This window comes from Hemiscyllium ocellatum, chromosome 5, assembly GCF_020745735.1.
Source record: "Hemiscyllium ocellatum isolate sHemOce1 chromosome 5, sHemOce1.pat.X.cur, whole genome shotgun sequence".
Taxonomy (NCBI): Eukaryota; Metazoa; Chordata; class Chondrichthyes; order Orectolobiformes; family Hemiscylliidae; genus Hemiscyllium; species Hemiscyllium ocellatum.
Genome location: NC_083405.1, coordinates 58,035,651 through 58,052,170, shown reverse-complemented (window position 1 = coordinate 58,052,170; position 16,520 = coordinate 58,035,651). Strand labels below are relative to the sequence as shown.

At 38.5% G+C, this 16,520-nt stretch overlaps 1 protein-coding gene across 3 annotated transcripts; it reads left to right on the top strand.

Moving 5' to 3' along the window:
- The first annotated feature begins 396 nt into the window (after positions 1 to 396).
- On the top strand, positions 397 to 3,810 carry gngt1 (guanine nucleotide binding protein (G protein), gamma transducing activity polypeptide 1). 3 transcript variants are annotated; one of them, XM_060825457.1, is made up of 4 exons: positions 451 to 465; positions 936 to 1,085; positions 1,223 to 1,322; positions 3,203 to 3,804. In XM_060825457.1, exons 3-4 carry the CDS (start codon positions 1,242 to 1,244, stop codon positions 3,326 to 3,328), a joined length of 207 nt encoding a protein of 68 aa, XP_060681440.1. In that variant the 5' UTR covers positions 451 to 465; positions 936 to 1,085; positions 1,223 to 1,241; the 3' UTR covers positions 3,329 to 3,804. The 3 variants fall into 3 exon arrangements, with proteins under 3 accessions (XP_060681441.1, XP_060681440.1, XP_060681439.1); XM_060825458.1 differs by lacking the exon at positions 936 to 1,085 and having other exon boundaries at positions 397 to 465; positions 3,203 to 3,810; XM_060825456.1 differs by lacking the exon at positions 451 to 465 and having other exon boundaries at positions 849 to 1,085.
- Positions 3,811 to 16,520: the final 12,710 nt, after the last annotated feature.

Sequence of the window (16,520 nt, the reverse complement as noted above, 5' to 3'; positions counted from 1 at the left end):
TAGTCGTGATTGTACCAGTTGGAGGAAACTGTCACACTTACAACACTTTCAGGTCGCAAAATGTGTTTTGTGGAGCAGCAAAGAGAGGTGAGATTGAAATACTGGGAAATGTGGAACACTGCTTCTCCTGGCTACACAGCAATGGCTATACCAAAAGATTCCAGATGATTCTGTCATATCAAATTTCAGTACAGGGGTCAAAAACAAGAGTCAGTCTCTTTATTTGCATGTTTAAGGATATCTCAAACTTATTGTGGACTGTCAGGGACACAGGGAAAAGAAATGTCCATTCTAATACTGGATTGGATGACGTTCAGAATGTAGACCATTTTACTAAACAGGGCCAGCTAACTCCACACTTCCTATCTTCTGTCACAGTCCGTAATTACAACATGGAAACCCCTTGTGACAGAATAACACTGCATTTTTAATTTTCGATGAGAAGTTAAACTTCATCTTGGAAAGGTCAGGTTTTTTTTAAATACCAGCCTATTACATCAACTTATTTGAAGTGATTGTGAAGATGTGTTAAACAAATTCAGAACTAATGTGAGCACACTAATTGTAAATACACTTCAGTGCTGTGTATTAGGAAATAAGGGGAATTATTGAAAGTGGTTATTATAAGTGACTGCGTGCAGTAGGTGACCCACTCCAACAGATGTATAAGAGCAGATAAATACTCCGATAACAGACTTTTGCAGCTTACCGCTACTGACGTCAGTATGATCCATTTTATTAATAAATGTAATTTTAAAATAAACAAAATGTGTGTTTACAGGAAGGCTGACGAACCGAAGGAAGGATATGTTTTTTTTTACACTGTTTCCTTTAAAAGTTGCGTATACAATTTTAGAACAATATGTTTGGCAAGGATTTTCTCCCCTTCTATTTAATGAATAAATCTGATCAAGCTTTTGACTTAATCACATTAGAAGATTAAGATATTAAGAGCCCTGTTTTAGAGGGCATTACAAAAGGTCGCACTGGTGGTGCAATCGGACTGGGGAAGTTAACGTGAGCAGCGGCCGGCGAGTCTCTCCCACAGCTCGCCAGTGAATGAGTTGTATTTACCCCGGGTCAAGGTGAGCTAATCGCGCCCAACCCTTGGATCTGTTGCATTATTCGTTCGTTTGCAGTGTGGCGCGAATTTTGATAAATGCTTTCAAACTAGCAATTACCTTCACAGTATTGTGAGCAAAAGTTTTTATTTGTATTTAAGACGACAATAGGAGCCCAGCATGGATGAGCTAACAGACAAAGACCGGTTGAAAATGGAGATAGAGCAACTTCGTAAAGAAATACCATTGGAGAGGATGTTGGTAAGATTTCCCGCTTCTCACCCTTTAAAAATAAGGGGGTCGCGAATTTGAGATAGAAGGGAGGAGAACCTTCTAAATGTTATCCCTCAGGAAAAAGGGCGGCGTAGAGTCTTTGAATATTCTTAAGGCAGGGATGGTTTTTGATGGGGGAAGGGGGTGAAAGATTGGTCGGGTTGGATGAGAATATATAGAGTAATCAGGTCAGTCCTATGATATTGAATGGTGGAACAGCCTGAGAGTTGCAAGTGGCCTACTCTGCGCCTCTTTGTACACCAACATGCAAGTTATGTTCTGGGAAGAGTTACCAGGACTGAAACGTTAACTTTGGTTTCTCTTCACAGATGCTACCAGACCTGCTTTTCCAGCAACTTCTGTTTTTGTTTCTGATTTATAGCATCCACAGTTCTTTCGACTTGTATTTAACACGAAAGCTATGATATTTTTCTGTTGCTGTTTTTGTGGATCGGCAGTTAACCTTTAACGTTCGCCGAGTTGGTATTAAAATTCATTTCATTCAAAATTGCCAATCAGCATTACTGAAATCTTAATGAAGGCTACGTGTGAAGTATATGTTTGGTATATTTTAATACTTTAATAGCTTTGGATCTGCCTGATGAGTGGGAATAATGCTTGAAGTTTAAAAAAAGTAATTAAACATTAGCAAGACTTCAAATGGCTAAGTACAAAATAAAAAAAACTGAACTGTGGAAATCAGAAACAAAAACAGAAATTGCTGGAAAAACTCAGCAAGTCTGACAGCATCTTTGGAGAGAAATCAGTTACCGTTTTGGTTCCGGTGACCCTTTAACTCTGATTTTCTCTCCACAGATGCTGCTAGACCTAATGAGTCTGATAAGTACATTTCCAACAGAACACAGTACTCAGCATGGTACTTGTTCTTCATTAAAATCAAGGCCACTCTTAAAATTCAACCAAACTGAATCCATAATGTGTTTAATATCTTCAGTTATATCTGTAATCTAATTACACTTAGAAATGTTCACATCTAGTAAAACATAAGGCAAATAAAGGACCTGGTTATGTGCTGTTTCCATGGCTACTCCAGAAATGGTTGCTACCCTTGTGCCAAAAGTTATAACTTGAGGAAGAGCAGCACTCCATGTGAAGCATTGCCGACCAGGAGACTCTCCTGCTTTTATTGCAAGGATTTGCAGCTAAATAATCAGCCACATTATGATACACCTTCCATGTCCATGAGCTCTGAGCTTCTCACTCTGAGGCAGGAGTGCTACCACAAGTCTTTCCCTGAAATCCACTAAATTATTGTGAATTAACAGTAATTAGAGATAACGTAGGATCTGCTGGAAATTGTATCACTGCACTCAAAAGTGTGAAACAGTAGGACAGAACTTACTAATGATGAATACTTTTTGAAAGTTAATAATGTCACTGTTAATCACTGTGGGTAACTACCAATCAAACACTCATAAAGACTTGACGCGATGGAAGTTGAATTAATGTTTAGGGAACAACCAGTTTTGTGAAGCCTCAGAAGGCCAGGAACAAAGTCCTCATATTAGGTCAAAATTCATTTGTGGGAGTGCTAATTGCTCTTCCTAATTCACAGTGCATGTAAATTTAGATTACTGGAAATTAAAAATAAACATAGAAAGTTTGGAAATACACTTAACAAGTAGCATTTGCAATGCAATTATACTCTAATAACCTTAAGGTTAGCTTTGGCAAAGATTAACCTTAGTGTACAACTATGGAACCCAAACAGTGGGACCCATGTTTCATTGTGAATCCCATTATCAAAGTCAGGAGACAACTCTCTGCATGCATACAATTATTGTGTTTAAATTCTACTATCAATCTATTTTACGATAGCCACATAACTTTATATTGAATTATTTCAGGTGTCTAAATGTGCCGAGGAACTGAAGGATTACATTGAATCACAATCAGCAGAAGATCCTTTGGTAAAGGGGATCCCTGAGGACAAAAATCCCTTCAAGGAGAAGGGTGGATGTGTCATATCATAAATCAGACAGGACTCCGATATCCTCAGGGCATCAGGGTATTTTCTACAGTTTAGTGCCCATTAGTACAATGAAACCCAATAGATGCTAAGCCTGGAAGATGGAAAAGTGCAGTCTTCTGGCATGACATCTTCAAGTTGTTCATGAATTTAAAAAGCATTTCAGCACCTGCTGCAAAATAAAATAGTTTTGGCAAATTCTACTAAGTTTGGCAAATTATTTTGGAAAAAAAAAACATTTGCCAATGTATGAAGGATAATTCTTTGTGAATCACTTTAACATTACAATCTGTATATGGAACTTATTTTTAAATGAATAGTGTACATAGCCTGATAAATGTAAGGCCTGAATTGGTGTATAGAAATTGATTAAGAAAGCTATATTATTTCCCACTTCAAAAGACTTCTTGCAAAGCAATGAAATTAATAAAATTATTCTGATTCATTATTCCTGAAACCTTGTATGAATGCATCAATTTAATCAACAATCCAACACTAATGACATATAATAATTGCAATGTAGAAATTTTATATATATATATTGCAAAATCAAACTTATCATACCTTTAGACCATTTAATACAGAGTTTAGCAGACATTTCATGGGATTGAAATTTTTTTATTAAATTCTACCATGACAAAGTTTTAATGAATGTTGACAAACACAATAAATGCTTGTTAATACAACATTTTCAAAATGGTTTTTTACCATTGTGTGATTTCAGAAAAAAAACATGTGATTTTCATAAAACAATTTAAGCTTTATATTTTACAGTTCCATTTACTATGTACCTTTAATGTAAAAAAGTTTTCAGGCAGAAATATATAGTCAATAGAAGATTGATTTGTAAGTAAGAAATTTGAAAAACCTAATGGAAAAAAATTGTTCTCAGAAGATTGTTAAATGGTACATAGTTAACATAGAGAAACATGGGGTTGAGGGAGACAACTGAAATAAAATAATTCAAGTAACTGAAAGATGTGATGCTAAAAGTGAAGTAAGAGGAAAAGAGCTCCATAAAATATCTCAAAAAGCAGAATCACCCAACATAAATATTAGACTGGAAAAAAAATGGCTGCCAAAGATTTAAAGACAAGACCTTAAGGTTAAAAGTGCTCGGTAGAGGGAGTACCCAACTTCAGTGGAATGGATATAATGGGTGGATGTGAAATAGAGTATTGTAGAAGCAAATATAGAAAAAGCAGTTGTAATGGTCTCATTGTTTCTATGAATGTTAGAAACTTAGGTCATTCGAAGGATTGACCAGAACAGCTGCAGAGTTAAATGAGAGAGGTGATACTCATTGGACTTTGTATTTAAGAGCTGGTTTCTGCACCAAGGATCATTGACTGCGGGATTAATTTTAAGAAAGGCTGGGTTCTAGGCACTGCTCCCAGGTCTGCCTAAAGGAGCCATCAACAGGTCCAGACAATTGCTCCATGGCTGTGTTCACATTCAGGTATCCTTGAAGAGGGAGGACACAGTGTCCGCTAACACTCTTGATACCTTTTGAGAGAGGTGGGCACTGCAGGGGGTGAAATGCTTTGTTTCACTCTCCAGCTCCATTTTAATTTAGTTCCCTCCCTCTCTCGCTACTTTTCCCTCACCTTTGAAGTTATTGCATTGTCCCTAATGTGCAGTGCTTGTAAATGTTTTGTTTAATTAGAAACACAGGTGACCTGGTGGTGGAGTACTAGTTTTTAAGAAGGTTTCATGGGTGATTTGGTTTAGGTAGTAAACCAATCGGAGGTATGTAAAAGCGTTGCTGGGTAGAAAAAAGTTCCTGCCCCTCTGATGCTGCTTGACCTGCTGTGCTTTTCCAGCACCATTCTAATCTAGAAAAAAGAAACAGCTGTGTTCTGCAACAGAGGTGATTTGGCGATGGTTTAAGGAAAATAAAAAGTTGCTTTCTGGGGCCCAGCCAAACTTATCATCAACAGGTCCAGGCAGCAGACCATGAAGGAGGTCATAGTTCCCAACCACCTGCCTGTCTTCTGCAGTTCCTGCCAATTGACCTTGGAGAGGGAGCATACATTGTCCACCAAAACCTTTGGAGCTGGGTGAGGGTTATGCATTATTGGGAGGACTTAGTGGGTCTGTATTTTAAACAAAAGTTTGGTTCAAAAGGTGCTCTTGTCACTAAGTCATAATTTCGTGTCAGTAGTACTGTCCCTATCTCTGAGCCAAGAAATTCGGGCTCAGGCCTCAGCTACGTCAAATGTGTGATAAAACATGCCTGAACATGTTGATCTTAATAAAAACTGATTTCATCCCCTTGAGACCTTTAGAAACAGATGGAGGCTATGGTGCATTATTTCTCTACCAACTCCATTTTGATTTAGATTCCTCTTTCTTTTATTATTGTGACAATGCCCCTGATTTGGTCATTAGATATTCAGGTAATTAAGTTATGGACTCTTAAAATTTTTTAAAACACTTATTTCCTGTTGATTTTTTTTCTTAAAAAAAGGGTTGGATTCCACCCAAGCGGAGAGTTGGCATCTGTATAAGAAAGGGTCTAGAGAGAAAGGTGGAACCTGGTGTCCATGCTAAACTATAGGTTTACAATAAAACTTGTATGTCACTGAAAGTTTTTTGCTACCTAATTCTCTATATGAATATCATTCATAAAGTATTTTCTGTTCTAATCGAATATGGGAGCAATTTGAAGGAATTGTAAGGTTGAGAAATTTACATTGTCATTCAGGAAAGGGGAAGAGGTAAAACTAAGTAAGTGCAGGTCAGTCAGACTAACCAGAGAAGAGATTATTAAAAGCTGTCATCAGTGACAAAATAAACATTCATTTAGAAACGGGGATAATCACAGAGAGCCAGCTTGGATTTGCTAAAAAAAAAATCTAGTTAATTTATTGAAACTATTTGATAAGAAAACATGGAAATTTGATTGAGGTAGTGCAGTATGTTTTATATACGGACTTTCAGGAGTTTGTGACAAAATGCCACATAGAATGCTTACTTAAGACAATAGAAACCTGTGAAATTAAGGGAAAGGTTGTGTTGCAGAAACAAAACTAGATCAATTGCAGGAAGCAAAGTGAGAAGTCACACAACAACAGGTTTATTTGAAATCACAAGCTTTCAGAGCATGACTTCATCTGACAAAGGAGCAGCACTCCAAAAGCGTGTGATTTCAAATTACTGTTGAACTATAACTTGGTGTCATATGACTTCTGACCTGGTCCACCCCAGTTCAATACCGGCACCTCCATATCATCGGTGATAAGTGAGTTTGGAAAGTGGTTTACAGTGGTGTTCTTTGAGGATCTGTCTTGAACCCATTACTCAACTTTACAACCAAGCCAGATTTTCATGCAGGCAGTAGTATTACTAAGTTTGTAGATGGTGATAGGTTTGACAAAGTAATAATTCACAATGAGAATTGCTACATTTTCAGGATGCCATAGGATTGTGAAATGGGCTGAGGAATGGTGAATGGAGTTCAATCCAGAGCAGTGCGAAGTGATAAACTTTGGGAGTATAAATGTTGAAAGGCAGTTTACCACAAATAATATGGCTTTGAAAGGTGAAGTGAAGATGAGTATATACAATGCCTTCAAGGTAGCAGAGGAAGTTACTAAGGTTGGTAGTGGATGGATTATTTGAGTTATTAGATAGAGGAATCATACAAAAGAGTAAAGTGACCAGACTAGAAATGCATTGATAGAATTTGGGGTCAAGAAAAGAACAGCCAATTAGGTGTTTTTGAAATGTAGTCACTGCTCACCTGATAAGTATAAAATAGAGAGTTTCAGTTTCTAGTTTCCTTTTAGCAAAATTTATAAGTATAGCAGCATGGAAAATGGAAGCATGAGTAGGCTGGTTAGCCCTTCGAGCCTGCTTCGCCATTCAATCCGATCACAGTTGGTCTTTCAATACAGGAACCTGTTCCATTTTCTCCCCATACCCTTCAAACACTTTACCCTAAGAACTATATCTAACTCCTTCATGGAAACATTTGATGTTTTGGATTCAACTGCTTTCTGTAGCAGAGAATTCCATAGGCTCACCACTCTTTGGGTGAAGAAACTTCATCTCAGTCCTTAATGGCCTACCCAATATCCTTAGGCAATGACCTCTGGTCTGGACTAGTTTATTTATTTTGCCTGGTTTATTTGTTTATTCATTATGGGGGTGCTCTTAGTTGGTGTGCATAAATCACCTGGACCAGATGGACTACACCCCAGAGTTCTAAGGGAGAGAGCTGAAAAGATAATGGGGGCATTAGTGGTGATCTTTCAGGAATCACTAGAATCAGGGAGGGTCCCATGAGGACTGGAAAATTGCTAACATGACACCTCTGTTTAAAAAGTAAGGCAAAAGATGGAAGGTTACAGACTGATTGGCCTAATCTCAGTCGTGGGCATTGTGACGGGTGAGATTTCTGAATACATGGAAGTGTAAGGTAAAATAGGGCAAAGTCAGCATGGTTTCATCAAGCGGACATCATGCCTGATAAATCTGCGAGAATTCTTGAAGAAAGTAATGAGCAGGTTGGACCAAGGATAGCCAATGGATGTTTTTGACCTGGACTTCAAGAAGGCCTTTGACAAGGTGCAGCACAGGAGACTACCGAGTAAGATAAGGGCCCATGGTGTCAGAGGCAATGTGCTAGCATGGATAGAAGCTTATCTGTCTGACAGAAAGCAGAGACTGGAGATAAAAGGTCATTCTCAGGATGGAAGCTGGTGACAAGGTGTATTCCAGAAGGCTCGGTATTGGGACCACAACTTTTCACTTTATACATTAACAATCTAGATGAAGGAACTGAGGGCATTGTGGCTATGTTTGGAGGTGATACAAAAATAGGTAGAGGGAGAAGTTGTATTGAGGAGGTGGGGAGACTGCAGAAGGATTTGGACAGGTTAGGAGAGTGGCTTGCTGCGTTTGTCCAGCCTCCTGCCTGTCTACCTAGGTTAGGAGAGTGAGCAAGAAGTGACAGATGAAGTACAACGTGGGAAAGTGCGAGATCATGCTTTTTGGTAGGAAGAATAGAGGCATGGACTATTTTCTAAATGTGGAGAAAATTCAGAAGTCTGAAGTGCAAAGAAATTGGGAGTTCTAGTCCAGGATTCTCTCAAGGTAAACTTCCAGGTTGAGTCAGTAATTAGGAAGGCAAATGCAACAAAGGCATTTATTTTGAAAGGACTTGATTATAAAAGTAGGGACACACTTTTGAAGCTGTCTAAGTCTCTGGTCAGACCGCATCTGGAGTATCAGGAAGGATGTACTGGCCCTGGAGAGTGTTCGGAGGAGGTTCATGGGAATGGTCCCATGAATGAAAAGGTGAACATTTGAGGGCTCTGGGTTTATACTCAATGAAGTTTAGAGGATTGGGGGGTGGGGGGGGTGCGGGCAGTGGGGGGATCTAATTGAAACATACAGAGTATTGAATGGCCTGGACAAAGTAGATGTTGGGAAGATGTTTATATTGGTAGGAGAGACTAGAATCCGAGGGCATTGCCTTAGAGTAAAGAGAAGACTTTTAGAATGGAGGTAAGGAGAAATCCAGAGAGTGGTGAATCTGTGGAATTCATCACCACAGAAGGGTGTGGAGGCCAGGTCATTGAGTACACAGGATATTTAAGACTGAGTTGGATGGGTTCTTGAATATCAGGGTTGTGGGGAGAAAGTGGAAGAATGGGATTGCAAATGGCGGAGCAGACTCAATGGGTTAAATGGCCTAATTTCTGCTCCTATTTTAGGACCTTAAGGTCTTATAGAACTCAAAAAGGACAACGAGGACTGAATAAAATGAGAAATCAGTGCTCAGTCAGGAATATGATGCACAAAGGGTAGGATGGATTCCTTTTCATACATTTTCCTGGCTCCAATAATTGGTGGTTGTTCTTTTATCTACTTGCAGGTATTCTGTAATTTGCAAACACTTTAGCTGATTAATAATTCATTGACTTATTAAATAACATTTACATAGACATGACAGGGTTTTGATGTGTTGAGCTTGCAATAAATGGGGATTTGTGGAATGCACCACATAATTGCAGTAAGTGTCGACAGCTTGCGCAACCTAAGTTCAGAGTTGCTGAGCTGAAGTTTTCATACCTTGTGGAGTATCAGACAGTGAGTTGGTCACTTTGTTCCATGTGGAAAACATGATACCCTTAGTTTAGAGCATCAAAGCAGTGTTGGGCACTATTCAGGGGAGGAGCTGACTGTGACAGTGAGTCAGGCAGAAGATAGTGATACAGAAGAATCCACCCTTGACTTTGGCCAACAGGTATGAAGTATTTTATAGCTCTGATGATGTAGACAAGGATATCAGGGTGGATGAACAACTGACCATGGCATCATGGTGCAAGAAGCCACTAAAGCATAAGGATTGTGATAGTGATGGAGGGTGAATAGATTTTGTCTCCTACAGCTGTAACCAGGAATTCCAAACCTGGTATTGACTGCTTGATGTCAAGTTTATGAACATATTTCCATGGCTGGAGATAAACTTAGAAAGGGAGAGAGAGCATACAGTTGTTGTGGTCCACATAGGAACCAATGGCACCACTAGAACCAAGAATGCTGACAGAATATGAGAAATTAGAATCCAAATTGAATTGGAGAACATTATGGGTAACCATCTCTAGACTGAGCCACAAAATTTGCATGGGTCAAGTAGATTAGAAAATGAAACATGATGGGAAAACATATTCACCAGGCTTAGGTGAGTTTTTTGCGAATTGCTTTACTAGGCGTTGGATTGCCCTTTAAGTTGGGGAAGTGGTGAATGATGAGGTGGAACATTCAGGTAAAGATAAACGTCAAAGTATCAGAACGTATAGCGCTGCATGTACAAGCAGAGTAGAACAGGAAGGACAGAGAGTTGATTAGTAATTATACATCAGCGAGCACAGGCCATGCACAGTATGCTAATAAAGAATTTAAAATAAAGGCTTTTTATCTGAATGAGCAAAGTATCTGCAATACTGTAAGATAAATAAATCAATGGCACAAGTAAAGATAACTAGATCTAATTGGTATTATTAAGCGATTGTTATATGATGAATAAAGTTGGGGAATGAATATTACAGGGTACATATTATTTCAAGAAGATAGGCAAAATAACAAAGGATGAAGAATAGCCCTGATAATAAATGCTGACATAAGAACAGTAGAGAAAAAGGAATAGGGTGAATGACAAGTCAGAAAATAGTAGCATGAATAGTTTATGGTTCCTATAATAGTATTTGTATCATTGGATAGAGCATTAGCAAAAATTATTGAAGTGAATAAAACTAGCAATTATGAGGACTTGAATCTTCACTTAGACTTGGGCAATTAAATTTGATAGAATATACTAGAAGTTACAATTGTAGAGTATTTTCATGACAATTTCCTAAAACAATGCATAGTGGGACTAGCAGTATTGTCTCTGGACTATTAATCTGGGACCCTGGTTTAAGTACCAACATGGCAGATGGTGAAGTTTGAATTCAGTAAAAATCGGGAATTGAGAGTCTAATGATGACCATGACAGAATTATCAATTGTTGGGAAAATCCACCTGGTTTACGAATGTCCTTTAGGGAAGGAAACTGCCATCCTCACTGGATGTGATGCATATGTGACTCCAGAGCCACAGTTATATGGTTGACTCTTAATTACTCTCTGGGTAATTCGAACAGGCAATAAATGCTGGCTGAGCCAGTGATGCTCAAATCCTATGAATGAATACAAAGAAATGTCTAGCATTGTGCAGTGATGTAAGGTTAATTAGTAATCTCATGTTTAAAGATCTTCTGGGAAACAGTGATCATAATGCAATGGAACTTCATCTCAAATTTCAAAGCAATATACTCCAATTAGAAACGTCATTCAGTTGCAGCATTTCATTTAGATCCTCAGGACTTACTGCTTTTCATCAGTTACCATGATTACCTGGTTCCACTGTCTTTACAAAGTTTGTCCATAGGATGTCATGATCCCCTTGAGAGTAGATCTTGTCTTTTTTTCCTTTTCACCTCCTGAATCTTGCTTCCTGTGCAGGGTCACTCTCATATTCTGCTATACTTCGATCTTTCTCAGGTCAGAATCAATTTAAATCCAGCATCTACGCCAGCTAAGCCATTCCTGAAGAAGGGCTTATGCCCGAAACATTGATTCTCCTGCTCCTCGGATGCTGCCTGGCCTGCTGTGTTTTTCCAGCACCACATTTTTCAACTCTATGCCAGCTATACTGTATTCCCCATTAAAATGTGCAGGCTAGCTAAGACTCATGTTGGCCTCTGACAATATTACACCTATATTCAGCCATTCAGCTGCTCAGCAGACTGTATACTACAATAATTTAGAGAGGCAGCATCAGAAAGGTTGTGTGATACCTACTGTTGGGGATAATCTGCTTTCGGGGTACCTACATTGGGGCTAGGGAGGGGAGCACCATTATTAAAGCAGACACTGTCAGGTACCAGCTAAAACACAGCCATGTAAAGTAAACCCAGCCACTGCAGGACTGTCTGCCTGAGGCCACATTCCCTGGGGATTAGAACATGTCCATCAGTTTCAGATCATCCTGTTACAATCTCATTGTTAATAAAGGAAACCGGTAACTATCGGATAGTGTAAATCGCACCGATACTACACTTAATTGATAAAGTACTTGTTAATGCCTCCGCTGACGTCAAACTCCATCGGGTCCTGTGTTAAATGATAATACCTGTATATTCAACTATGGAGAACTATTGTGAACGCCCAGACAGCCAGACGCATAGCAATGAGGAAACCCTTCCAAACAATAAACTTTTGAATTACAAGATCGGAAACTGCTGAACCCAGGATGACTACCCATTGTTCAGCACAGCAGGAGCTGGACAGGTATCTCGGGGCAGCCAATAGAGACACTAATCCCTTCACAGACAGGTGAACCGACCAATGAGAGAACCGAACGAGGGGAACCTGACCGGGAACTCGAGGAGGCGCGAAGTATAACTGCTCCAGGTCCGAAGAGGAAGACAGAACGCCTTCTCCAACGAATTGCATGCACTTGAATTCGTTGTATAGTTTGCCAGTCTTGACTCTGTAATAAACGGTGTTTTTGCTCCAAACTCTAGCCGGTGTGATCTCTCCTTCCAAAGAACACGTGGAGACGAGACCCTACGTGTCCGTCCCAACACTACATCAAAAGCAAATGTCACATGGTAATCTCATAACACAATCCTTGGACTCATTTTAAATTTTACATCAAGATTCCTTTTCTGAAAAACCCTCCCTCAACCATTCTATCCATTCCATCTTAGTGATTACCACCCTATCTCCAACTTTTATCAAATCCTTAAGCATGTTGCTGCTTCCTAGACTTGGGCTCTTCTGTCCCATGACTCTTTGTAGTGTTCAGTTATTACCCTTTCTCTAGGAGCAAATCAGTCATAATGAAAGTCTCGTATTACATTTTTGTGACTGTAATCACAGCAATTTATTCCTCAACTAATCTTTAAACTTTCTACAGCATTTCAAGTGTTTGGCCATGCCATTTGACAATACTATAATCCAACCTTTTTCATGCATGATTACCTCAAAGTCAAGGTCTTCACCACATTATTATTTTCAGTGTCCCACTATTACTATTCATTTATTCTTCATTTTCACGTTATATTTCCTTTTAGTGACATTATTCTCAGGTGTGATATACCAATATGTTGAGAACCTGCTGATCTATTATTGCTTTTGGCTGTGTTGTTGAAGTGATTGCCTTGATTGAGTTCTAAGTCAAAGAGAGGCGCAAAAGCCCACATGTATCCATTAAGTCTCTGAACCATCATCAGTTCCTGATAGGCTCAAGGATAATTCTTCCAAAGATGTTAGTTAATTAATCTAATCAATATCCCCAGTAAAAGTGGACAAGATTCCCGCATCAGGCCCTTCCCATCCCAGTAGATAGTTTTCCCACTGTTACATATTATGCACCATGTCTCCCACCTGATTTTCGCAGCATTCCCTCTACCACCATTCCTTTACCAGAACTTCCATCTAATATTCTAAGTTTAATCACCACTATGAATGATGACAATGCAGAGCTGTGTTTTTATTGTTATGTTAAGAATTTAAATCATTGCATGGTACCAATTATTCCTTTGCAGGTTAATATCTTATCACTGTTGATAGTAGAAGAGCTTTATCATCCTGTCCAGTATTTCCTCTGAAAAAAAAATTCATTATTTCTTCAATTATTTAGGCAGTATCATTAATAATGACTGTTAATTTTCTTCATGCTTAAGTATCTGGCATGTAAAAATTATTGCGGATGGTGAATTCCCATTTACTAAGTGTTGAAAATAAATTAAAATGAATAGTAACTAACCCAAATACTACAACATAGGCACATTAATAACATTTAAAACATACTGATTAGAATTTCAAATTATGACCTTGACTGTCCCTAAAAAAAATGAAAAGGACTACACTGCAAATTAAAAACAAAGACTTTGTTCAGAATGAAAATATGAGGGATTAGTGTCCAAGCCAATGAAAACAGGAATCAATGATAAGGGAAGATGTCCGGTCCGCCCAGTAACAATAGTTCAAATCAAAAGTTAACTTTTCAGAATTGAGGGATATGAAAATGCGCAGAAATGAACAAACTTAGAAATATTTTGTGAAGAGACACAGCTACAAACAACTATCAAAAAAGGAGCACAATAATATTTTCATGTTTGAAGTATTTTGTTTGTGTAATTCCTCCATGCTTTCCACAGAATTTTGAAACTGAAAACCAAATTGCTAAATTGTCTTCACAGATTGACAAATTGCAGAAGCTGTTATCAGATCAATGAGAAATACAGTTACGCCACTAAAAGTAAACTCTGGGGCATTCTGGAGATCTGAATTAAAAACTGAAAAAGCAAGAGAAATTCAACAGGTCTGACAACCTCTGTAGAGAGACAACAGAAACAATTAATGTTTCAACTGCAATGTCTCATTCAGAACTAAAGGGTGTTGGAAAATAACGATTTGTATGCTATTGTTAGAGGGTGAGGAGGAAGTAGTGGAACAGATGGTGAAGTGTCCACAGCAAAATGGTGAACAGTGTTTATGCTCTGAAATTGATGTGCACAATGTTGAGTCCTGAAGGCTCAAAATACTTAAGTAAAAAATGAAATGTTGTTCCTCTGGATGGCATTGGGCTTCATTGGACTGCTACATTTGGCCTAGGATGAAAGCAATATGGTACATTGATATGGCAAACAACTGCAAAGCCATGTTCATTCTTGCAGACAGAGCAGTGGTTAAATATTGTTACATTTTACTTTTAATGACTATTGTTTCTAACTATATCAATTTTCATTTCCTTTCACTTTTAAAATGGTTGTGTATCATCAAGTCGGAAGACAGTCATCAGTAAAATGTTTTTAAAAATCAGTTCAGAGTTAATAGTCAAACTATTATATTTATTTGAATGTGCACCTGCATCATCGATCCTGCCTCTTCTAGCTGAACTTCACTTTGTCTCAGTTGCTGAGGCATGATTATATTTACTATGCAGGAGTCTCAGTCTTAACTCACACTCTCTGCTTCAGGACAGCATGTCTCAGCTGACATGCAGTCAAACCTCCCTCAGATAGCTACCAGACATTGCAAGGTCTCCTCTGCTTTTTGACACTAACTGGATCTTATTTTGTCCACTGCTTCGACCTACAACAGTCCCCATCAACAATTGTCACATTAGTCTTGGTCATACCAAGCATTATTGTGCTATTCTTTTCTTAGCCAGAGTTGATTATTATTTGAGATTCACTCTGATAGACAAGGATAACTTTCTTCAAAGCCCCAATGTTACTGATGTCATAACCTGACGGATCTAATATGAGAAGAATATATTTTTGTCTTAAAGTTGAAGACTGTTCTTGTCATATATTCACTTCTCTTTCCTTTCCTTTTGTCAATCTTCCATTTTCATCCCTGTCTCCATCTAATACATGCTAACATCCATAAGACCATTTCTGAAAATTTTACCATTTCCTGCTGGCATCTCCAAATGTCTATTTCCATTAAATCCACTTCTTCTTCCTTCAATGTCTTACTCCACATGTCTGGTCACTCCTTCTTGGTCCTTAGCTGACATTGTTAATGGTCCCCTGTCCTCAGATACTGACACTCTCATGTTCATCATCTGTCTCCTGAACATTTTACCTCATATCTCTGTCCTCTCCAATACAAGAGCATCTCTAACTTTTATTTCCTTGTTAAGATTCTTTAACAGGTAATAAATTCCCATTCATTTACATCTCACTTGAAACTCTGTTTGACTCTATCCAGTGTCATCTTTCAACACTGAATCACTATTCTTTAGAATTTGAAAGAATTAGAGGTGAACTCATTAAAGCATATAATATTCTTACTGGATTCATAAGGTATATGCAAAAGATGTTTCTCCTAGGTAGGGGTGGGGGAGGAGTCTAGATTCAGGGGACATATCTCAGATCAAGATGTCCGGTATTTATGACTGAGATGAACAGGAGTTGTTTCACTCAAAAGATGGTGTATCTCTGGAATTCTCTATCTTTGACAGCTGTAGAGGTTCAATCTTTGAGTGCATTCAGGACAGAGTTGGATAGGTTTCCAGATATTAAAGATATCAAAGAATATGGTGTTTACGCAAGAAAATGACGCTAATGCAGAAGATCAGCCATTATATAGTTGAATGGTTGAATTGGTTTAAGGGGCTGAATGGCCTACTCCTACCGCTACTTCCTGTATTCCCAAGCCCAATTGGCACTGGTCACACAGCTCTGGGCTATCTCTTGTTAAAATTACACACGACATTTTCTATGTTATGGAACACTTTTCCTTTTGCAACATTCATTAGTAAAATTAATCACATCAACTCCCCAGCAACTCTCCTTCATTTACCTCATTGTGATTGTCCTCACATAGTTTCATTCCCACTTACTTAGATGTAACCAATGAATCTCCAACCCTTCACAACCACACATTGTCACTGAATGGATCCCCAAGGTTTGATTCCTGAGTTTTTCTTCTTTATCTAGATGCTGGCACTCAGAACATTACCTGCAAACACAAATTCCTCTGTGCTTTTCCTTACGACTCTAGGATAGATCACAACTTCCAACATAACACCAGAAAGACTGAAACCATGGTCTTTACGCTTCACTACATAATCCACTCTATGAATCTGAATTAAGCTATCTGTCACATAGACACTCCCTTTGA

Coding starts and splice junctions, on each gene's coding strand:
- gngt1 (XM_060825458.1), top strand. CDS start 1,242: ATGGATGAGCTAACAGACAAAGACCGGTTGAAAATGGAGATAGAGCAA. Junction 1,323..3,202: donor TACCATTGGAGAGGATGTTG/GTAAGATTTCCC, acceptor GAATTATTTCAG/GTGTCTAAATGTGCCGAGGA.